This window comes from Synchiropus splendidus, chromosome 15 (genome assembly GCF_027744825.2).
Source record: "Synchiropus splendidus isolate RoL2022-P1 chromosome 15, RoL_Sspl_1.0, whole genome shotgun sequence".
Classification (NCBI taxonomy): Eukaryota; Metazoa; Chordata; class Actinopteri; order Syngnathiformes; family Callionymidae; genus Synchiropus; species Synchiropus splendidus.
Genome location: NC_071348.1, coordinates 7,897,819 through 7,921,209, shown reverse-complemented (window position 1 = coordinate 7,921,209; position 23,391 = coordinate 7,897,819). Strand labels below are relative to the sequence as shown.

Genomic DNA, 23,391 nt, shown 5'->3' with positions numbered 1-23,391 from the left:
ATCCTCCTTAAAGCGGGAGCCTGTTGCAAGCCATTTTCCTTGTAGGCTTGGAGGCAACTTCTCGACTATGGGCTTTACCCCACGAGGAGTATCTAAGCAGGCCAAGCCGGGAAGATCATTTTCATCCTTAGCTGCCAACAACTCCATCGGTAGATCACTGAGTTCTCCCAGTTTTATGTTGTCTTTGACTGATAGGGTTCTCATCCATGCAGGCACAGCACCCTGCCTCTAGCCACAAGCGTCACTGACCCTGAATTAAAAGAAACACTGCAGTACATCAGTGTGAGTTCATAAAAACTCATTTTAAAAGTGACTGAAATTAGCCTAATGTGAGACCTGTGGGTTTTCCTGTGGTTACAATGTCTGATCTCACAGTGTATTCTCCTTCTGTAAGGTGCAGTGGCACAGGAGTGAGCCTTCCGTGTTGTGTGGACCCATTGAGCTTTCAACTGGATCGAATGCTTCCCCCCCCCCACTGTATTACCCTGATGCTACAGCGAGACCATTGCTTCAATCTCTTTTCATGGATATTGGATATATAAAATAGACATGTTCTTAACAGTCACCGAGAGTTTTCGGAGAATTTGGCCAACACGGTGTTGGCTCTGAAGTGAGAGAGCTGCACGATGAAAAAGCTCTGAGCAGAGTTTTCGAACCAAAAGTCAAAGTGTCACAGAGATGTGTTACTATTGGATTATTTCTAGACGAGAATAACACAACAAGGGTGAAATTCAGGTCAGTAATAATGAGTTTGTGCCAGCCCACACACATTCTGCCTGTGGAAAGAAGCGCAGTTTCTTCTTTCACTTTCCAGCTTTTCTACTTTTTCACTGCACATTTTTTGACAGCGAGACCCCCCCCCCCACCTAGCCTCCCGCCCCTCCGCTTCCTCTCTGGCTTGGTTGCCATGGTCACTGTAAAGTTGGAGTTTAAGCTGCAGCTATTAATCACGGCGATGATGGATTTGACTGACTTATGGGTCGGTTCATTCAGGGAAAGTTCCTCCGTATTGATCGCGGAACCCCCTCTGAGCCCAAAAGAAGCAACAGACAAAAGGTATTCACGAACAACAGACTCTGCGGTGGAAGGCAGCACGACAGTTACCGCCTTTTAACGGGACACAAGTTGCTTGGTGATCCGTCATTTTCAATGAACGTCCGCCCCAAGGGAAGTGTAAATGGTTTCATAAAAAAACATACACCTGCACGCAAACACACAACTCAACTATGTGTTAAACACTGGAGTTTAGAGTCAAAACATGGCGGGACAAATCAAACACATGGTTGTTACTAAACTCTAAACTATAAACTCAGACCATAATGGTGCATTTATGCTCGATTTGCGTCTAAAATTCACGTACATTTCCTAAGATGTTTCCATGAATGATCACATACTTTCATGCGTTCTTTACATCGGTGTTGCTGTTGACCGATTTATCCACCGGGGGAGCTGCGCAGCGTTTATGACAACATCAAACTCCAAAACAAAGGTGGCGACTGTGGAAGAAGTGTTGATAAAGTACCTCTTGCACATGAGAGGAAACAGAGGCGGCGTTGTAGGAGGTTGGAAATACGGACTAAATGAAAGCGGCGGACAGACAGAAGGCTCCGTCCATACCTGGATCCGTACATAACGTTGAACGCAAATTTGCTTAAATGTTCTGTAAGGTTTTGTTGTGTGTCTCACTCAGAGAGCAAATATATTGATGGAACTTCATCATACTGAATACTATATGTGCCATGGATTGGTAGTGAAGGCTGGTGAGGCTTCATGAAACAGTGTCCTCACTTTCAGAGCTCAGTAGGTGGCGCTCTTGGCTTAAAATAATGTGAAGTTCTACGGAAATGGTTGTTTAAATCAAAGATTTTTGAGCATAGAGCGCCACCCAGGGGACTCTGAAAATGAATGTCTTGCAACTGAGACGGTTATAAGGACCAATCGTTTTTCATTTAAGCTACAAATGTTTTGAAAAGACATGGTGAAGAAAACTCACTCACTTATATAATGGACTCAGGTGCAGGAGGAGCCCACCAACTAAGAAAGTGTTTTGGAATAAAGTGCTGACAAAAAAATAAAATAAAATAAATAAATAAAAATAACAACAAGGCTGTTCACGAATTCAACAGTGTGGCGGCTGAGGGGAAGTAGCTGTTCCTGTGACGGGAGGTTCTGGTCTGGATGGACCGTAGCCTCCTGCCAGAGGGAAGAGGAACAAACAGATGCAGATATGAACCAGTGAATTCAGAGAGAAACTGAACTATCCACCCTTACACAGTGTTTACGACTGACAGTTTCATCCGGTCTTTTTCAACCAGACTGTCAGCTAAAGATCGCGATGACATTTCAAGTATTAGCCGAGCTCCTGATCTGAGCGAAAACCAGGCGTAATGAGCAGCATACGTGAGTCATCGCGCCGCGGCGAGCATCAAGCATCAAGCAGAAGAATCTCAAGCTAATTGCTGCTAATTGATCCTGGTGATTCATTTCAGAAGTGCTGTTCGAGCGGCGACGTTATTGCAGCCGTGCTCAAATCCGAAGTGACGCTCATTAATAGCGCTGCTTTTTGAGAGTCGTGCTTGGGGTTTGACAATCCAGCGGAAGCTTGCGATGAAACACTGGTGAGAGGTTCAGTGGTGGAATTTGTTGGCGTCTTCATGGAGTGAAAGAAAGTATTTCAAACCCAATAATGTGGAGGAGATTCAGACGTTGTGCGATGTTTCTATTCTTTCTATTGATCTATCTATCTGTTTGTCTCTGCCTGTCCGGACGTCCATCCATCCATCTGTCCATCTATGTACCTATCTATCTATCTATCTATCTATCTATCTATCTATCTATCTGTCTGTCTGTCTGTCTGTCTGTCTGTCTGTCTGTCTGTCTGTCTGTCTGTCTGTCTGTCTGTCTGTCTGTCTATCAGTCTGTCTATCTATCTATCTATCTATCTATCTATCTATCTATCTATCTATCTATCTATCTATCTATCTGTCTGTCTGTCTGTCTGTCTGTCTGTCTGTCTTCTGTCTGTCTGTCTGTCTGTCTGTCTGTCTGTCTATCTATCTATCTATCTATCTATCTATCTATCTATCCATCCATCCATCCATCCATCCATCTGTCCATCTATGTACCTATCTATCTATCTATCTGTCTGTCTGTCTGTCTGTCTTCTGTCTGTCTGTCTGTCTGTCTGTCTGTCTGTCTATCTATCTATCTATCTATCCATCCATCTATCTATCTATCTATCATCCATCCATCTATCTATCTATCTATCTATCCATCCATCCATCATCCATCCATCTATCTATCTACCTACCTATGTACATATGCATCCATCCATCTATCTATCATCATCCATCCATCATCTATCTATCTATCTATCTATCTATCTATCTATCTATCTATCTATCTATCTATCTATCTATCTATCTATCTATCTATCTATCTATCCATCCATCCATCCATCTATCTATCTATCTATCTATCTATCTATCTATCTATCTATCTATCTATCTATCTATCTATCTATCTATCTATCTATCTATCTATCTATCTATCTATCCATCATCCATCATCTATCTATCTACCCATCTATCTATCCATCCATCCATCCATCCATCCATCTATCTATCTATCTATCTATCTATCTATCTATCTATCTGTCCATCCATCTAGCCATTAGAAGGCATATAAAAGCCACATAGAGTTCTAGAGCTCACCTCTCAACTACAAATGTCCAGAGGAGTTGAAACATTTTATGGTCAAACGGCTTCTGAAATCACCTCTATGTCAGACGTTGGTCTCAGACTATGAGGGTGGAACTGAGAGCAGGGTCCATCGACATGAGGCCGTCACCACCAACTGCTATAATCATGGTCAGAGCGCTGCTTCCACCCACGTCCACCTTGAGGAACGGAGAGGACGAGGTGCCAAGATAAGGCAAGACGGTAAATACGACAAGCTCACCTGGTGTCAGTGGCAGCGCTTGTGTTGATTCAGCCCCCTGCTCTGCTTGTATTATTAGATCCTGTCACTGTGATCCGTCAACTGCAACACGGTTTTGTAGGTTCAGAACCAAGGCACCGCTATCAGTAACACATCCAGGATATTTAGAATTTTTAATCGGAAAATCATGGCTGTGTGGCAGTAATGTCATCTGGACTTTAGTTGTAAAACACAGTGTTCTTTCACAGGGACCTCTTTTGTCCACAGTGCTTCAGCATTTAAACACCCAGCCTGTCTGCACACTCAACTCCTCAATACAGAGTGTCGAGATTTCTTTAGTTTGTCTCCAATTGACCTCTTTAGGTGAATGACTACGGCACAATGACGTCAACTAAAAGTGAACAGAGGCCCAACTGTGCCATGCCATTAATGCACCGGGGAAATTTGACCCACATACTGTTGCTGAATCTCTGCTTTGAAGTGTTATTGAAAGGTTTTGCTGCATCACCGAAGCTACTTTATTTTTATTTTTTTAGGAATTTTTCACGTCAAATGTTTTCTTTTTTGTTGTTTGGTTTGTTTATATCATGGATTACAAATCATACTGTATTAATATATTTCTAATGTAACATTTTTAAACTAATGTAATAGCTTCAAAATATATATTTTTAAGAGCGAATTTCATGAGGTGAGAGTTCATGAATGTGGATTTGAAAATATGCAATGTAAGCGAGTGAACAAAAATTTGTATTTTTTATTCATTTAATTCAAGTTTTTAAAACATATTGCTCTTGATTTCCGTCCAAAATCTCCTATGAATCTAGATATGTATTTATTACCAGCAATATAAGTTTTTAAAAAATTACAATAAACTCTTTATGAAGTGCCGAACCAGTCATTGATTCTACAGTGTGTATTGTCCAGATTTGTGGACGAGACAGAAATGTTTGGGCAACACCGTCCGCCCCGTGTGGAATTGAGAGTGAGGTGCACCTCACCTGGGGTGAATATGTGAGACATAACGGGTGAGACTTCTGATGATGGAGAACTTCCCATGGAAACCGCTGCAATGCCGGTAAATAGCTTGTATTTTAGCGCGCTCTAGTGTTGGAAACATATACTGCAGTCACATTTTTGAGCAGAATATTCTGGCGAGCGAGCTATATTTGAAAAATAGCTTGCAGTTTAGCGCCCTCTAGTGTTATGAATAGATACTGCAGTTACGTTTTGGAGCAGAATATTATAGATAATGAATCACATTCAAAGAAAAAAAAAGAACGTATGATATAAATAAGTGGTTGAAGTTATGTTGTCTGTTTGCGGCCACAATGAGGTCGTAATATATGCGTCACCCCGACCCCATTTTACATGTCTGTTTCCTTCCATAGATGTTATATTGAAATGTTACATTCAAGATTTAACAAACTCACAATGAAATATTCTTTACTCCTCAAAATAAATCAATAATAATGTGCTTTTTATACCACACTAGCAAGTTGATCCATAAAATATATTCACCATTTAAAATACCTATCAATATGTTTTAATATAACTATGTTTTCTTTTGTTTGTTTGTCTGAAATGGGCACTGACTGCTGTTTCTGTCCGTCATAACGCATTTTAGAGGGATCTGTAATGGATAAAAAATTGAGTTTCTGTCAAATACCTTTGGTGTTTAATGTATACGTATATCGTAGCGTGGAGTTACTTTACTTTATTCTTATCCAAAAACAACTTCTTCTTTGGACCATGTGTACATAAAGAAAACCAAAGAAATGTATGACATAAAACAGTTAACATCCACAAATATTGAAATCATTTGCTTTAGAAATTACGTTGTGCTGGTTTGCTCAAGTACAGCCAATATAGCCACCACAAATATCTTCAGAACACAACCGAGACAACACGTCGACTTTACCAACTTTATTTCTTTATCAAGTAACAGTATCAACGTTATTTACAGTCAAAGCTAACACACTGGAATGTTTATAAACAAACAAAACGAAAACAAAATAAGAGAAAAAGAACAGTATCAGGGAGTGAATCCTACATGATAGATACTTCGACTAAGACAACAGCTGGCAACAAAGGGAATGTCTTCAGGAGACAGCCGGTTGATCGGAGCCCATTTACAACAATATTTCTTAATTTTTAACAATACAAATGGAACACAGGCCTAATCCACTTCCTCCATTCTGGAGCTGTCGTCGTCATCGCCCTCAAGTGGTGGCATGTCTTCGCAAGGGGCGGGCGGCATGTCGTCTGAGGTCGGGTCGTCCTCGTCGATGCCTGCAAAGCCACACGGATATTTAACTCATGAGCACAGAAAGTCAGCGTCAGAGAGAGGGGAACTTACCAAGCCCAAGCTTGATCATTCTGTAGATGCGGTTTGAGTGGGTCTGGGGATCATCTAGTGAGAATCCTGAGGAAAGCAGGGCGGTCTCAAACAGGAGGATGACCAGGTCTTTCACAGACTTGTCGTTCTTGTCTGCTTCCGCCTTGTGCCTCAGAGTTTCAACGATGGGGTGGTCCGGGTTGATCTCAAGGTGCTTTTTGGCCGCCATGTAACCCATGGTGGAGTTGTCCCTCAGAGCCTGAGCCTTCATGATCCTCTCCATGTTGGCGGTCCATCCGTAAGTGCTGGTGACAATGCAGCAAGGGGAGGAGACCAGGCGGTTGGAGACTGTAACCTGTGGAGGACCACTTGTCAGCTTGCCTTTGAATAAGCACACACACTGTGACGTCGTATTTACCTTCTCCACTTTCTTCTCCAAAATGTCCTTCATGATCTTGCACAGGTTTTCAAACTGAGACTTCTTCTCCTCCTGCTTCTTCTTCTCATCCTCGTCCTCAGGCAGCTCCAGGCCTTCCTTCGTCACGGACACCAGGTTCTTTCCCTCAAACTCCTTCAGCTGCTGGACGCAGTACTCGTCGATGGGCTCGATCATGTAGATGACCTCCAGGCCGGCCTTGCGGAGGCGCTCCACGAAAGCAGAGTTGGCGACCTGGTCTTTGGTCTCACCTGAAACCCAACAATTTAAGACAGCCATGTATGCCACGAAAACAAAAACTTCCCAATACTTGAATTTAGATCGTGTAGAAAAACCCACCTGTGATGTAGTAGATGTGTTTCTGAGTGTCTTTCATGCGTGTCACGTAGTCCTTCAGAGAGACCATCTCATCTCCAGAGCTGGAGGTGTAGTAACGCAGCAGCTCGGACAGTTTCTTCCTGTTCTGAGAGTCCTCATGGATACCAAGCTTTAAAAAAACATCAAAAACCATGCTTACGTGAAACATAATGGATCATTGAATGACAGAAGTGTGACGCAGTATTACCTTGATGTTCTTGGAGAACTGCTCATAATATTTCTTGTAGTTATCATTGTCCTCAGCCAGCTCAGTGAAAAGTTCCAGGCACTTCTTGACCAGGTTTTTGCGTATGACCTTCAGGATCTTGCTCTGCTGCAGCATCTCCCTGGAGATGTTCAGGGGAAGGTCCTCAGAGTCCACCACTCCCTTGATGAAATCTAGGAATCACATATAAAACAGGTATTAGCGACACATCAGACGCCATCTCCTCCGTTTGAAGGTCGATACTTACTGAGGTACTCTGGGATCAGCTCGTCACAGTTGTCCATGATGAAGACTCGTCGCACGTACAACTTAATGTTGTTCTTTTTCTTCTTATTCTCGAAGAGGTCGAAGGGAGCACGGCGAGGCACGAAGAGCAGGGCGCGGAATTCCAACTGACCCTCCACGGAAAAGTGCTGCAGACACAGATCAATCAACAAAGTGTGACTCAAAGGTTCCATGTTCATCCTAACATTTCAGATGTTCAGGTGGCAACCTTGACGGCCAGGTGGTCCTCCCAGTCATTGGTGAGGCTCTTGTAAAACTCTCCATACTCCTCATTGGTGATGTCATCAGGGTTCCGCGTCCATAAGGGCTTGGTCTTGTTCAGCTCCTCCTGGTCAATGTACTTCTCCTTTATCTTCTTCTTCTTCTTCTTTTTGTCAGAGGACTTGTCATGATCGTCCTCCTCCTCCGAGCCAACGTCCTCGATCTCTGGTTTTTCCTCATCCCTCTCCTCGTCATTCTTGTCCTTCTCCTCCTCCTCTGCTTCGTCGTCACTCACTTCCTTATCTCTCTCTTTCTCCACCTGGATCACATGAATTCCAGATCATACCAGAACCTCAGTATTCACAGAAACGTTCAGCTGCCGGTGACTTACAAAGAGGGTGATGGGATAGCCAATAAACTGCGAGTGCTTCTTGACAATCTCTTTAATCCTTTTCTCTTCAAGGTATTCACTTTGGTCTTCTTTCAAGTGAAGGACAACCTTTGTACCGCGTCCCATTGGCTCAGCTGGAGCAGAAGACAATGTTTGCTGCAAGAGTCCATCTTGAAAAAAAATGATCGAAATGTAAATGAACATTGAGCTTACCATTGTCCACCTTGACAGTGAACGACCCCCCGGCTGAAGACTCCCAGGCGTACTGCTCATCATCATTGTGTTTAGTGATGACCGTCACCTTCTCAGCCACCAGGTAGGCTGAGTAGAAGCCCACACCAAACTGGCCGATCATGGAGATGTCGGCCCCAGCCTGCAGAGCTTCCATGAACGCCTTGGTGCCGGACTTGGCGATGGTACCCAGGTTGTTGATAAGGTCAGCCTTGGTCATGCCGATACCGCTGTCAATAAGGGTCAGGGTGCGTTCTTCCTTGTTGGGAATGATTTCAATCTTCAGGTCTTTGCCGGAGTCCAGCTTGGAGGGGTCAGTAAGGCTCTCATATCGGATCTTATCCAGAGCCTGGAAATAAAAAGTGAGAAGCATCAAAACTTCTGAATTGGGTGGTGGGTTTTTTTCCCCCTTTTATCTGTCGCAGTGACTTCCGGGTTCCACATTTATATTTGTTACGTTACGTTACGTTACGTTACATTATATTGCCTGGATTAGTCAAACAGTGGTAAAATTAACTAATAATTCTCTTATTTCCCCATTTCAATAAGCAAGAAAATATTTTAGCCAAAACGTTGATGTCCGATTAGCAACAATTTTTCCACAACCATTTACAGTAAGACGTCTTGGAGGAGTATTTTTTCATCGAGTAGAAGTGCACTGCATACTCAACTTGTGTAATTACAGTAATATTAAGATTACCACTGCAAAAAACAAGTTGTCATCACAGTCAGACTCACATCTGAGGAGTTGGAGATCAGCTCTCTAAGGAAGATTTCTTTGTTGGAGTAGAAGGTGTTGATGATCAGAGACATCAGCTGAGCGATCTCAGCCTGGAAGGCGAAAGTCTCAGCCTCCTCCTCCATTGTTTGGTCATGTAATTCAGGCATCTGTAACAAGGATAAAGGCGCTTCAGAGATACACTCTCTGTGTATTAGTACACACAAATATATGCTAACTACATCAGTGTTAATATTATTACTGAAGCATGAAGTGAACAGTTTCATTCCTGTGGATTTAAGTGGGTGTATCATCGGATCAGAGTGAAGACAGATGGTGTGACAGACAGTTACACCTCTCTATAATCCACCTTTCTCACACCAGACTTCACCATACATGGGAATAGCAAGCGTGTAGTACACCATTCGTTTACTGTTTTTATGGCTGCAGCGGTGTGCGCCACCTTGTGGCTCACAAGCGACAGAGCATCATTCTAGAATGTACCTCGATGAGGAAACTATCTGGAGGCTTCCATGTGGAATGAAGCGACCTCCTGCACGTATCTGAACCGGAGTCTTATTTTGGGGGGTGAAGCACCAATATTAACCTATGTGCATCAATAATAATGTGTTAACTCACACTTTAAATATTCAGCCTTATTTAAAATATCGAACAGCAGGATGTTTCAATATTTCTTATTAGTATGTTTCGCTTGTTTTACATGAATATTTTGAAACATATTGACATTTAAGACCGACAGAAGCTACAGTAAATGATGTTAAAATACATCTAAAATACGAAAAGCAAGACATGATCAAGGCAATAACAGGGCTGCGACAAATAATATGACAATAAATGCAATAAATGTATGTAATAATAGTAGATTATAATTCTGTATCATATAATGGCATTCACATAAATCGAGGTTACCTCGTCAGTCGCCTCTCCTCGGAATGTAGCGCGCTAAGTTGAAGGGGTGTCCACGTCTGGAGCGGCCGCAGCGGACTTTTATAGCGTGCACGAGTCTTCTAGAATCCCGAGACGAGCTTCCAGAACCATCTCGACTCTTCCTCGCTGCAGCCCCGGCTGGGACCGCTCATTGGCCAATACGTCTGTCAATCGTGCTACAGTAACGCCGGTTGTGTCCTTATATGGATAAAGAGGTGGAGCTTAGAATGAGCCCCGTTGAAGGGGAAGGAAGTTCGAGTGAAGTGCCTTTGTGATTCTTCCCCTTTCAATTAGACTTTATTCAAAAAGGAGGATCAAAGACTCAGACTTGGGTAAAATTATTTGCATTTTATTATAAATTGTGTTTATAATAATAAAAAAAGTTACAAAAACACACATTTATTTCATTTTTTTGTCCAAATTATAACCTATTCAGTGTTTTCTAGGAGGCATATAACTTACAAAATAAAAAAGACACAGTCTTCTAAATGTTTTAGTCAACTTCCTCCATTCTTGACGAGTCGTCATCACCCTCCAGAACTGGCATATCTTCCTCAGCAGGCTGGACCAGATCATCCACAGGAGAGTCGTCGTCATCGATACCTGTAGTGGAGGTAACTGTTAGAGAAAATCCCTCCAGATGTTGCATCGAACACTTTTTTTTTTTTTTTGGTGGTCAACAGACTTACCAAGACCAAGCTTGATCATTCTGTAGATGCGGTTGGCATGTGTCTGGGGGTCTTCCAGGGTGAACCCTGAGGACAGGAGGGCGGTCTCGAACAGGAGGATGACAAGGTCCTTCACAGCCTTATCGTTCTTGTCGGCTTCCGCCTTCTCTCTCAGGGTCTCCACGATCGGGTGCATGGGGTTGATCTCAAGGTGTTTCTTGGCCGTCATGTAGCCCATAGTGGAGCTATCTCTCAGGGCCTGAGATTTCATGATCCTCTCCATGTTGGCGGTCCATCCGTAGGTGCTGGTGACGATACAGCAAGGGGAGGAGACCAGACGGTTGGAGACTGTAACCTGTCGAAATAAGAATGGGTTGAATGCTGATCATAGGACAGAAATGGCTTCAGTTTAATTTTCAAGTTTTACCTTTTCGATTTTCTTGTCAAGGATGTCCTTCATGATCTTGCAGAGGTTCTCAAATTTGGTTTTAAGTTCTTCCTGCTTCTTCTTCTCATCCTCGTCCTCAGGCAGCTCCAGACCTTCCTTGGTAACGGAAACCAGGTTCTTGCCGTCGTACTCCTTCAGCTGCTGGACGCAGTACTCGTCGATGGGCTCGATCATGTAGATGACCTCCAGGCCGGCCTTGCGGAGGCGCTCCACGAAGGCGGAGTTGGCGACCTGGTCTTTGGTCTCACCTGCTCGGGTTAATAAAATGTTATCAGATCATGTTGGTGGAGTCAGATCATGTTTAACTCACCGGTGATGTAATAAATGTGTTTCTGGTTTTCCTTCATGCGAGAAACATATTCTTTCAGGGAAACCATCTCATCTCCTGAAGCTGATGTATAGTACCGGAGCAGGTCAGACAGTTTCTTCCTGTTCTGAGAGTCCTCATGGATTCCCAGCTGAGAAACGCAACAGCATATCATAAAGTTTAATAATGCAAGAACTCAGGAGAGTAAAAGGGGGCTATTATAAACACCTTAATGTTCTTGGAGAACTGCTCATAGTACTTCTTGTAGTTGTCTTTGTCCTCTGCCAGTTCAGTGAAGAGCTCAAGGCACTTCTTGACAAGGTTCTTACGGATGACTTTAAGGATCTTGCTCTGCTGCAGCATCTCTCTGGAGATGTTCAGGGGAAGGTCCTCTGAGTCCACCACTCCCTTGATGAAGTCTGAGAAGTAATACATTTTTAATCATGAGTTGTTTTTGAGGATTTCTAATCTGATTTTTTAACTTACTGAGGTATTCTGGGATCAGCTCCTCGCAGTTGTCCATAATGAAGACCCTTCGCACATACAGTTTGATATTGTTCCTCTTCTTTTTGTTCTCAAAGAGGTCAAAGGCCGCCCTTCTGGGTACAAAAAGGAGAGCTCGGAACTCCAGCTGACCCTCCACTGAGAAATGCTGTGAAAATACAAAAGATCATCTCAGAATGGATTCTTCTGTGAGGAGGACAAAGCCATCTTTTTAGGGGCATGCAGCTCACCTTGACCGCCAGGTGGTCCTCCCAGTCATTGGTGAGGCTCTTGTAGAACTCTCCATACTCTTCGTTGGTGATGTCATCTGGATTACGAGTCCATATGGGCTTGGTCTTGTTCAGCTCCTGGGCATCAATGTACTTTTCCTTGACCTTCTTCTTCCTTTTGTTCTTGTTCTCCTTGGTATCCTCGTCTTCGTCCGACCCAACATCCTCAATCTTTGGTTTGTCCTTGTCTTCAGCTGCTTCTTTTTCAACTTCCTCCACCTGCTCCCCCTCTTCCAGATCGACCTCTTTCTCTCTAGTCTTCTCCACCTGTAAATCAAAGTGGTGTTTAGGTGTTGAATTTACCCGAACTTTTCAAATGAAGTGGCTTCACTTGACTTACAAACAGAGTGATTGGGTATCCAATGAACTGGGAGTGTTTCTTCACGACCTCCTTGATGCGCTTCTCCTCACAGTATTCTGTCTGATCTTCTTTGAGATGCAGGATCACCTTTGTCCCTCTGCCTATCGGCTCTCCTAAAGAAATTCCAAAAGCAAAATGGTGAGCAGTTCCCAAAAAAGTATCATAAAGTAACGTAAAGCAGAGGTTCCTACCGTTGTCCAGTTTGACAGTGAACGACCCCCCGGCTGAAGACTCCCACACGTACTGCTCATCATCGTTGTGTTTAGTGATGACCGTCACCTTCTCAGCCACCAGGTAGGCTGAGTAGAAACCCACACCGAACTGGCCGATCATGGAGATGTCAGCTCCAGCTTGAAGAGCCTCCATGAAAGCCTTGGTGCCAGACTTGGCGATGGTACCCAGGTTGTTGATCAAGTCTGCCTTGGTCATGCCGATACCGGTGTCAATAAGGGTCAGGGTGCGTGCGTGCAGGTCGGGTCTGACTTCGATCTTCAGTTCCTTGCAGGACTCGAGCCTGCTGGGATCTGTCAGGCTTTCATATCTGATTTTGTCCAGGGCCTGTTGGAAGACGGTGGATTGTTAATGGCTATAGAGAAAGACTTTTATTTTGAATTGAATATGCTCTGTACTCACATCTGAGGAGTTGGAAATCAGCTCCCTGAGGAAGATCTCTTTGTTGGAATAAAAGGTGTTGATGATGAGGGACATAAGCTGAGCAATCTCAGCCTGGAAGGCGAAGGTCTCCAGCTCCTCCTCCATAGCGTGTGCGGCGTTCTCAGGCATCTGCAAAATTGTTACCAGCTAAATTTTAAAGCAAAGCGGCACATATCCTTTACATTGGGAATGCCTTTAATCTAGCCCGTCTGTTGAAGTACAACTTGTTTGACCTTGAATGTCATTGTGTATTAAGTAATATTTCCTTGGGAAAACGACGCTAGTTGTGTAGTTTGATTGGCCATATGGTCTAGGAGGTGGGTCTGGGGGTGGCTGCATCTGTTCACAGTCGGCCATGTGTTCTGTCTGTCAGTCACACACTTGGAGGATGGGTGGAGCTTGGATCCCTTTATCACCCCCCACGTGTCTTTAAACACCTTTAAGTTTCAGCAGGAAGCAGCAAATGGCACTTGAAAGAAATCAGTGTTTCAGAACTCAAGATAAGCACCATATGCCTGTGTTGCCACTAGAGAGTTTGGTGGAGAATTGAAACATTTTTTCCACATTTTTGAATTAAAATAGTTTAATAGCCACTCTCAAGTCTGGATTTAATGCTCTGTCTGCAACCAGCCTTCCATTCCTGCTGCCCCCTTGTTCCCTGTCGGTGCCATGTGGTCGCCGCATTTATCAGGAAAAGAACACTCCGCAATGATAACACCAGATCACTCTATGTTTAGTTGCTTGAAGAGTATTCATTTAAAAAGAGGCTTACCTTGATTTTAATTTGTTCTGAAATCTGAAGTTTTCTTGAGCTGATCTTTTCACCTTGAAGACGGCAAGGCTGCTCCTATCGAAGTCTGCGGTCGAGTGAGCTCCGTTTGGCTCTATGAAGACCCCACGAGGCGCCGTGTCTTTTTATACTTAAAGGCGGGGGTTCTAGAAGCTCCCATTCAGAAGCTTCCAGAAGGTAATTTCAACTGTAAAGGGGGTGTCGAGATGGGCCGCGACGGGTGGGGGGTTGCGAGAAACTTCAAGTTGATGTGACCTTATAGGGATTCGCAGTCACAAGAAGTGCCTGTCACTCAAGACTAGAGCTTTCCTGATAGCCAGTTGGGCTTGTAGGCCCCGTTACGCCCCACACACGTCACAGCTGTGCAGGACGCTTGCTATCAGCTGCTCTTGTGGGGGTTCTTTGGACAAACGCACAGGCAAAATGGTCTTCAATGTGCGTTTTTTTTTTCTCTGATGCAACAATGTATAACTTCAAAAGTCATTGACATCCATGCTGATGGACTAACCACTCACAGTTTCATTTTAGACAGATGAAAAAAAATCACAATGTTAAACATGAGCTACCATTTTATCCAACTCAGTCAGATCTGGTATTGTTCATTCATTCCCTGCAGCAGTAAGACATCAATGTTACCTCTCTCGACCTGCCGGTGGCAGTGTAGAGTGCTTGCTCTTCATCTGTTATGTAATGGTATGTTCCTGGTTGACAGAAGATCCTTGGAGAAAGTTCCACTGCATGACAGAAATAAGTGTTGCAATCACTGTAAAGTGATATGACTGGAACAAATAGAGAGATTTATTGCTGGAATATTCTGCTGCAACAGTAAACAGCAAAAAGTGAGAGCATTGAAAAAAAAAAAATCAATGAGGAAGAAAACGATTTTGTTATATTATTTATAACATGTCATGCTGAAATTGAATATTTTTTATTCAACTTAAAATATGCATTTATTTATTTTAGTGTGGTTATTTATATAAAGTGGTCCCAAATGTTGTTGAATTTAGCTCGAGTCGATCTGATCATTTTCAGTCTAAGAAAATGTAACATGTCCTTGCTCCAGCATATGTGGGTGGCTTCAAGGATTTCCAGTTGAGTCAACTTAGTCTTCTGGCTGGCAAAATAGCAAAGGCTTCTGTGTCCGTCTTGTTCCACTTTATGTGCGGAAATGACAAACAATGCGGCCAAACTGTTGGGAGAAACCAAATCTTAAAGTTTAGCGTGTCAAACATGTCAGGCCAATACTTATTTTAAGATGGGCAGGAACAGGACAACTGTTGATATCTGTCACATTCACTTTACCAATATGTTCTTGATTGGTAAAGTGACTCCATCCATCAACATTGAAGTTTACTTCAACAAAATTGAAAAATTTCTCTCCTTTAAAACATAACATTGTCTAAGTCGTTTACCAGCATTAATTATACTTGGATTAGTTTCGCACTTTTCCATTGTAAAAAAAAGTTAATAAATTGAATTTTAATGCGCATAGACTGCATGTAAAAGGATACAAACCTTTTTTCATATATATATATATATATATATATATATATATATATATATATATATATACATACAACAGAAAAAAAGATTGACCTATACTATATTGATGTAGGATCATTTATTGATTCTTCTACTGCTTAAAAAGAGTATTTGTTCAGTGAAGTCATGCTATTTGTTATTCGACCTGCGCCTCACCTGACTCCAAGCTAAGGTCTAAATACGCATGAGCGCTGCACTTCCACAGAGCGGCACATGCGCAGTAGGCAACATCCGGGAGTCGGACAAGGATGAACGCCAACTTCCAAGATGGCGGCGGAGGGAGGAGGGAAGGAGACGAACGAAATTAAAAGTCAGTTCACCACCAGGGAAGGCGTCTACAAACTCCTCACTCACTCCGAATATAGCCGCCCGAACCGGGTGCCTTTTAACTCGCAGGGCTCCAACCCCGTCAAGGTCTCCTTCGTCAACGTGAACGACCAGTCCGGCAACGGCGACAGGATTTGTTTCAATGTGGGCCGGGAACTATACTTTTATATCTACAAAGGCGTCAGGAAGGTAAGCACGCGCGTCTGCCGTTAGGAGTGGTGTCCAGTCGGACTGTGACCAGTTGTCAGCCTCTATCGCCCAAGTTCACAGGCTGTCAAAAGGTCTCCTCGTAGCAGACATTGCTAAGTTCCAGGCTAATTAGCATTCTCCACTGACATAATCGTAGTTGTTTACAAACGAGAAACGTCGCATTCAACACGTAAAGCGTGGAGCGTGTCACATTATGACAAGCTCACCGGCGGACATTCATGCACTATGCGTTTAAACGCATGTCCTCCGAGGAGATGTTTCCCAAGATGTGCTTTACATGTGTTGATTTACGTTTGTGTACACTCCAAAGGTTTGATGCACAAAACCCACAAACACCAATTCCTAGTATTTATAGTGATCGTAAGTTTCGCTCTTTATGAGATTCATAATAGAAAGCAGCTCATGAGTGTGTTTGTAATTTTTTTTTACTCTTTTAAACAGTGGTACGTACAATAACTATTATTTCTCCCAATTTAGCGTTTTTTGTTCATAGGTCCAAAACATAAATGTATCTTTTCAATTTGTTTCTCTACGTTACTTTGTTCAGGGCTTTTATCAATTATTTTTTATTGTTCTGACTTTTTTGGTTGGCGCACATCTCAATTTAAATAGTATAAAAAAAGTATTATCAGCCTCAAGAGAATCCAATGCATAAATAAAAGGTTTCTTTCTTGTAACACAGTGATTACTGAGGCATGTTATTTCTATTTTTTCTTATTCTTTGTCTTTTTATTTATAGTAACATCAGTTTGACCTATGCCGCTGTGAAAATAGGATCCAGGACATTGTGTACTAAACCCTGTATTGGATGCCGTAAATGATGACTCGGCAAGTCACCAAATTCATAAGGACTATTTTTTTTTACAGCAAACCAATTTATTTGCTTTTATTATTAATTTAAAACGCTTGTCTTGACGCGAACATGTAACATAGGTTAAAGGCAGCTATTTCGTGTCCAGACAAGTGGAATTTACCACTGCAGTAGTACCTATAACCCTCGGGTCGGCTATTTTGAATGTTGGCGTACGACCGGTTGGATCGGAACCGATCCCAGTCGTAAGTCGGATGTGACTTTCTTTTTTTTTTTTTGACCTTTTAACACAAGTCTGTGAAGCACCTTCGTTGTATTTCTGTGACATACACTATAAGTGACACAAGCATAGAGCATAACATGCTGTCGCTCTTAACATGTTTTTCCAGGACAATTCATTTTGTTTGGTTATATCTACTCATGCAGCGGTAATCACCCCGGAACAACGGCTTTTGGCAGCATTGGCCTTTTTATTTTCCCCCCTCTGAATAACGGTAATGATCTCCTGTGTGTCAGAATTAATAACAAGTTGTGGCTGCTGACTGAATCCAATTTTAGCCACTTGCACTTGAACTTGAACTTCAGTTGCCTTCCAGACGGTTTGTCAAGACACAGAAGTTTGTTTGTATGATCAGATCTGGACCTTCCAAATGGCTTGAATGAATTGTTGAACAGCTATTACAAAAGTGATGCAGACTATACATGTCTTTCAAATCGACCCAGTTTAACATGACAATGACAATGACACCACACTATTAAGTGTGGTGTCATTGATATCGCTGAACAAATCTGCATTACACGACGAATTTGTTGTAAATGTTTTTCTCACCCCAAAATACTCCATTGCGCCATTGTCCTTAACTCTTTCATGGGATCTGTCACAGAATGGGATGCAGCCCACTGCGACAAATGGAGCATTTCTCAATTAGATTAAACATCACTATTTAGTGCTCACTGTACCTATAATATGTGGTATTTTTTTAAGTCGTTTTCAAGAGTCAGTCAGACGAACAAAACCGTAAATCTCACCTTTTCCCCAATTGATGAATTTATTTTTATACAAGTAGAAGAAAATTATTGTGCAAGGTCAAACCAAAAATATATGCTATATATACACTTTTTATTCAACATTTAACACCACAAACAAGCATTGTGTTGCAATAGAGCCCCACTTCATTTGCATTTATGTAAACAATGCCTTGTGAAAAATGGATTCTAAATCCATCTAGGTAGGAACCTGATGGGAGACGACAATTACTCGAAACTGGTTTAATGAAATCGCTATCCTAAAGGCGATGTTTGAGCGTCCTCTGTGACTGCACTGACGTCTCCAGTTGTCTCATGTCATCTGCTGAACTCATGAAAATCCATATAATTCAGACTTCTAACAGAATATAATGTGAACTCCTTTGTTTAAATCTATCTCTTGAAGTTGTTGTTGTCTTTAAGTCCGAAAATCCGTCCAACTGTATTATCCCCACTCGTAACTGATATGGTTGTATGTTTTGAATACACAATTGTGTTGCCCACTCTTCTCTGTTTTGACAGAATGCATTAGTACAAACGTGAGTGGATGGTCTGAGACGCTCCATCCAATCATCACTGGAATGATTCGACAAAATGTGTTTATGTTCATCTTCAGATAGTCATTTTAACCCACCGTTTTACCCAAGGGAGGCAGCAAAGCTCCTCCTGGATATGCACTTTTCTTATTAGAGGGCTGTTGTTAACTGTGTTTTTGCTATGTGTACTTCTTTCCATGACAGGCGGCTGATCTCAGTAAACCTATTGACAAGCGGATATATAAAGGAACGCAGCCCACATGTCATGACTTCAATCCACTCACTGCGACGGCGGAGAGTGTGTCCTTGTTGGTCGGCTTCTCAGCAGGCCAGGTGCAACTCATAGATCCCATCAAGAAGGAAACCAGCAAGCTCTTCAATGAAGAGGTGGGTGCTGTGTTCCATCATGAGATGTACTGCTCACCGTTGATCGGGCTGATCAGAAAGCTTTTCCTTTCCTTTCTTCTCCTCAGAGACTCATAGACAAGTCCAGAGTGACGTGCGTACGATGGGTTCCTGGATCCGAGAGTCTGTTTCTGGTGGCCCACTCCAGTGGCAGTATGTACTTGTACAATGTGGAGAACACGTGTGGCACCACTGCGCCGCACTACCAGCTCTTGAAGCAGGGGGAGAACTACGCTGTACATACCTGCAAAAGCAAGTCAGCCCGGAACCCGTTGCTGAGATGGACAGTCGGTGAGGGAGCTCTCAATGAGTTTGCTTTCTCTCCGGATGGCAAGTTTTTGGCGTGTGCAAGCCAGGACGGCTACCTGCGAGTTTTCGGCTTCGACGCGGCTGAGCTTCACGGAACAATGAAGAGCTACTTTGGGGGGTTACTGTGCGTGTGCTGGAGCCCTGACGGGCGATACATTGTGGCCGGCGGGGAGGACGATCTCGTGACGGTGTGGTCGTTTTCAGACTGCAGGGTGATCGCGCGCGGCCACGGACACAAGTCGTGGGTGAGTGTGGTGGCGTTCGACCACTGTACCACCAGTGTGGAGGATGGCGACCTCCCCGCTGAGTTTAGCGGGAGCGACGAGGATTTCTTCGAGCAGATTCACTTCAGCGCTGGTCGTGACCGAGCTAACAGCGCTCAGTCCCGTCTCTCAAAAAGGAACTCTACGGACAGCAGGCCTGTGAGCGTGACCTACCGCTTTGGCTCAGTGGGCCAAGACACCCAGCTGTGTTTGTGGGACCTGACTGAAGACATACTCTTCCCCCACCTTCCTTTGTCCCGAACTCGGACTCATACTAACGTCATGAGTGCCACAAGTCCTCCAACCACTGGACAAACTACGACTACTTCGTTGACTAACACCACTAACACCAGCGGCACCAATGGCAAAGACGTTTGCAATAGCAGCTCCAGCGGCAACCCAGTGAACTCTCTGCAGGGCTCCTTGCCTCGGTCCAACAGCTTGCCACAAGCCTCCAATCCAGCAGGAGGCAGCACCCCAAACAGTCACACAGGCAGCAGCGGCAGCAGCAGCGGCAGCAACAACAGCAGCAGCGCCGGCGCCGCCACCACAACAACCACAACCACCAAAGGCAACAGCATCATTGACAGCGCTTTAATAGCCACAGGCGTCAGCAAGTTCGCCACCCTGTCAATACACGACTCTCGCAAGGAGCGCCACGAGAAAGACCACAAGCGGAACCACAGCATGGGCCACATCAGCAGCAAGAGCAGTGACAAGCTCAACCAGTTGACCTCCTCAAGGACGACAAAAGCTGATACAGCCAAGACTCTGGGCACGACGCTGTGCCCGCGCATGGAGGACGTGCCTCTCCTGGAGCCCCTGGTGTGCAAGAAGATCGCTCACGAGAGACTCACTGTGTTAATCTTCCTGGAGGACTGTCTGGTAACAGCCTGTCAGGAGGGCTTCGTTTGCACATGGGCTAGGCCTGGCAAAGTGGTGAGTGACAGGCCTGTCGACGACACTGTCATGTGACACCTCTAAGCTCACATTGTATCCAGCACTGACCGGCCAGAAGCTGCTAGCGTCACTGTGCGCAGCCTTCTGGTTTTTGTTTTCCTCGTGATTTACATTAGCGCATCTACCCCCCAACCCCCGACCCGACCCGACCCGACCCTCTTTGGTCTCATACAAGCCCCGCTGTTGTTTGTTATCAATGTGTGTCGTCTGTCTCTCCGCAGGGATTGCTCTCGTCTCAAAACAACCCGGCCAACTCCCCCAGTGGAACAGTAGTATAGCCCAAGTGCAGGCGCTGCTAGTCACAGCTCCGTGCACCAGAGACGGGGATGACCGAGCCACAGCCCTGCAGCTTCTTCGGTCACCGTCACACACAACACGAGCGCCAGTGTCGCCTCCAATTTCCACTACCAACTACCCAGACGCTCTCTGTGATACTGCGGCTGCTCAGATCACCAGTAAAGGCAGAGTCAGGGTTAGATCCTCGCCCCCACCCCCCCCCCCTTTTTTTTTTTTTTTTGCTCGGGTGGGATTTAAAGGCTGCTATTTGTCCTAAAGGTTTATTGCAACTGTTGATATTTCCCTCTACAATCATATCAAGTTCAACGGATCAACTCTAGTGTCCAATCCTTTGTGCCTGTAGGTTTTCAATGACTAGAGCAGACCAACTATTTTTGACTTTTTCTTATTGATTTCTTGCATTCATAATAAAGGGAACGGGAGCCGTGGTCACATGCTTCCGACATATACGTGTTTTTGGGGTGTCTCTTGCGCGGCCAGAAAACGCCGACACCTCTTCACTAGACTTGTTTTCTACTTCCTTACGAAATATATCTCACTTGATCGTGTATTTGCACAAACCCTCCTCCCCCTCGCCCCCTATTTCTTCAACAGTGGAACACAAGTGTAGTATAAAGAGGAAGGTCTTGGAAAGCACTTGTCTGCAATCTTAGATTTTTTTATTTGGTGAGGAGGAAACGTTTGCACTTAATGGAGGAGAATGGCTTTACATTTTCAGGACTCCTCAACAAGGTTGAAATATAAATCATTGAGGAAGATTTGTATCTAATGAACATTTATTTTAATATTGTTTGACGATACGGACTGTATTATATATGTAAATATTGTACTTGAATGATTTATGGATGAAATGACCGTTCTGACATTAGCTCCTCATTTCAGAAGATAGAGATATTTCTAATACAGAAACTATAACTAATATTAAAATGAATCTTGAATATGCAGATGTTTTTTTTGTTGTTGTTATTGTTGTACAGAAAGAGAATTCAGGTGTATTTTTTATTAATGCAACGTTTGGTATAGGAAAAGTCTTCTCTCATAGGTAGAGCTGAACAGCCTGCCACCGCAGACTTCTTTACTACAGGCAGGAGGCAGCAGTGTATTTCAGCCGTCACTCCGAGCTCAGGTAAACCACAGGAAGACTTAACGCTGGCATACTTCCCCCCCTCACCCGCTAGCACTAGTCTCATCTGTCAGTGTGTGTTTGAGTGTGTTTGTGTGCGCGCGCGTGTGTGTGAAGTGAACTAACAATCAAGACTGACTACCATGAAATCTGTTAGTGTGAGTCGCAATTAATGCTGAACTTGTGAACAAACATTTGACACTGTGTTGATGATGGTGTACGTGCCCGAGGTGAGGGAGGGGGAGAGGGGCCGTAGGAACCGCCTCCCCCATGTGACGCCTATTAAACTGCTTCGCCAGACTATGTTTTTGTGTCGAATTTCTGAAGCCTGTTTCAGTTCCGAGCGTGTCATATGGATTCATTGCATTCATCATAGTGGGAGGACTTTGACCTTCCTGTTTGCTGAAGAGGTTTTCATTTGTAAAACACTTCTCTTTTAAGCCGTACAATGTAATATAAGTTTGCTTTCCTGTTGCTTTTATGCCAACATTTCAACATGTAAGGAAATCTTTGCATTGGCTGATCCTACTCCCACTACTTATGAAGAGATACACTTGGCAAGTTTTGCTCATTCCTTGTGTTCAATTTCAATAACTGGTAAATTTGGGGTAACCTCGAAGAAACACGAGTATTGTCCCAATCCTTGACACAAGAAGGTCAGCCAGCCCTGCTTTAGCCTGTATTTCCTTCCTGCCAAGTCACGCCTCTCCTCCTCGCGTTCTCCTCGTCCCACACTTTCGACTCTTCTCATGTACAAATTTGTCCTCCCAAACTCTATATTCAAACCTCTCCACCTGATACACTTGTCTGTTAGCCTCAACTTCTTGGTCAATTGAAACCTCTGCAACCTCAACTCTGCCTCTTCTCACTTGTATCCAGTCTAAACCATCCCTGCTGCTACCCTTCTTTCAGTTGTCTCCACCCATTCCACCATGCTTGCACTGTTTTATACACCACCCTTTATCTCTTTCTATTTTGCTAATAACAGACATCTTATTTTCACTCTGCCTCAGCTTTGAAGTTTAAGTTTTGGAAGGCAACTAATAAGCTTCCACATTTTTCTTTTAATTTTATTACTAGTATTTTTTTTAAACAAATGTGTAAATAAAATAAGTAGTGATAAGCTAGAGATGTATGGAATGCAAGTGTGCCAAAACGAAATAAGTAAATAAATACAAAAAATAAATAACACGGACAAAATAGAATGAAAAAAAAAATCAATATCCACTATATTTTTTCGTGTAGTTCCATCTCTTCTCCTCTTGTTGTTCCATGGAATCCAGCTAAAAACGTGTCTCAAAACAAAACAAAAAAACTTGCATTATGGGTCACGTGAAAAAGCGCACCGATCAGGGTGGATCAGCAGGGGGCACTGTGGTTCAAAATAAATGGTGGCTCATCTTTTATGAAAGGAAAGTTTGGCCAGGCTGACAACAGTGGTGCCCTTCCTTGTTCTCATGTATATTTAATCCTCAGTTTAAACTTATCTTCCATAATGAATGAGTCGCTTTTCA

The 23,391-nt window shown here is 43.5% G+C and overlaps 3 protein-coding genes across 4 annotated transcripts; 1 reads left to right on the top strand and 2 right to left on the bottom strand.

Annotated features, from left to right (window-relative positions):
* Positions 1-5,843: 5,843 nt before the first annotated feature.
* On the bottom strand, positions 5,844-10,215 carry hsp90aa1.2 (heat shock protein 90, alpha (cytosolic), class A member 1, tandem duplicate 2). Its single transcript, XM_053887416.1, has 11 exons — positions 10,050-10,215; positions 9,140-9,289; positions 8,384-8,750; positions 8,171-8,304; positions 7,787-8,098; positions 7,541-7,706; positions 7,276-7,466; positions 7,050-7,197; positions 6,693-6,961; positions 6,296-6,629; positions 5,844-6,228 (listed from the first exon to the last, which is right to left on the bottom strand). Exons 2-11 carry the CDS (start codon positions 9,287-9,289, stop codon positions 6,116-6,118), a joined length of 2,184 nt encoding a protein of 727 aa, XP_053743391.1. The 5' UTR covers positions 10,050-10,215; the 3' UTR covers positions 5,844-6,115.
* A 189-nt stretch (positions 10,216-10,404) lies between these two features.
* hsp90aa1.1 (heat shock protein 90, alpha (cytosolic), class A member 1, tandem duplicate 1) lies at positions 10,405-15,919 on the bottom strand. 2 transcript variants are annotated; one of them, XM_053887062.1, is made up of 12 exons: positions 15,767-15,919; positions 14,705-14,802; positions 13,258-13,407; positions 12,816-13,182; positions 12,604-12,737; positions 12,225-12,530; positions 11,977-12,142; positions 11,719-11,909; positions 11,494-11,641; positions 11,163-11,431; positions 10,757-11,090; positions 10,405-10,670 (listed from the first exon to the last, which is right to left on the bottom strand). In XM_053887062.1, the coding sequence occupies exons 3-12, from the start codon at positions 13,405-13,407 to the stop codon at positions 10,561-10,563; spliced, it is 2,175 nt and encodes a 724-aa protein (XP_053743037.1). In that variant the 5' UTR covers positions 14,705-14,802; positions 15,767-15,919; the 3' UTR covers positions 10,405-10,560. The 2 variants fall into 2 exon arrangements, with proteins under 2 accessions (XP_053743037.1, XP_053743036.1); XM_053887061.1 differs by lacking the exons at positions 14,705-14,802; positions 15,767-15,919 and adding an exon at positions 14,051-14,195.
* Positions 15,841-22,177, top strand: wdr20b (WD repeat domain 20b). Its single transcript, XM_053887063.1, has 4 exons — positions 15,841-16,126; positions 18,725-18,907; positions 18,994-20,436; positions 20,679-22,177. Exons 1-4 carry the CDS (start codon positions 15,878-15,880, stop codon positions 20,733-20,735), a joined length of 1,932 nt encoding a protein of 643 aa, XP_053743038.1. The 5' UTR covers positions 15,841-15,877; the 3' UTR covers positions 20,736-22,177.
* The last annotated feature ends 1,214 nt before the right edge of the window (positions 22,178-23,391 follow it).

Excerpts from the sequence above, each read along its gene's own strand:
- wdr20b (XM_053887063.1), top strand. The coding sequence starts at position 15,878 with ATGGCGGCGGAGGGAGGAGGGAAGGAGACGAACGAAATTAAAAGTCAG. Across the intron at positions 18,908-18,993 it reads GCAAGCTCTTCAATGAAGAG|AGACTCATAGACAAGTCCAG; the intron begins GTGGGTGCTGTG and ends TCTTCTCCTCAG. Across the intron at positions 20,437-20,678 it reads GGGCTAGGCCTGGCAAAGTG|GGATTGCTCTCGTCTCAAAA; the intron begins GTGAGTGACAGG and ends GTCTCTCCGCAG.
- hsp90aa1.1 (XM_053887062.1), bottom strand. The coding sequence starts at position 13,407 with ATGCCTGAGAACGCCGCACACGCTATGGAGGAGGAGCTGGAGACCTTC. Across the intron at positions 13,183-13,257 it reads TGATTTCCAACTCCTCAGAT|GCCCTGGACAAAATCAGATA; the intron begins GTGAGTACAGAG and ends GTCTTCCAACAG. Across the intron at positions 10,671-10,756 it reads AATGATCAAGCTTGGTCTTG|GTATCGATGACGACGACTCT; the intron begins GTAAGTCTGTTG and ends CCTCCACTACAG.
- hsp90aa1.2 (XM_053887416.1), bottom strand. The coding sequence starts at position 9,289 with ATGCCTGAATTACATGACCAAACAATGGAGGAGGAGGCTGAGACTTTC. Across the intron at positions 7,707-7,786 it reads AGGACCACCTGGCCGTCAAG|CACTTTTCCGTGGAGGGTCA; the intron begins GTTGCCACCTGA and ends CTGTGTCTGCAG. Across the intron at positions 7,198-7,275 it reads AGTTCTCCAAGAACATCAAG|CTTGGTATCCATGAGGACTC; the intron begins GTAATACTGCGT and ends GTTTTTTTAAAG.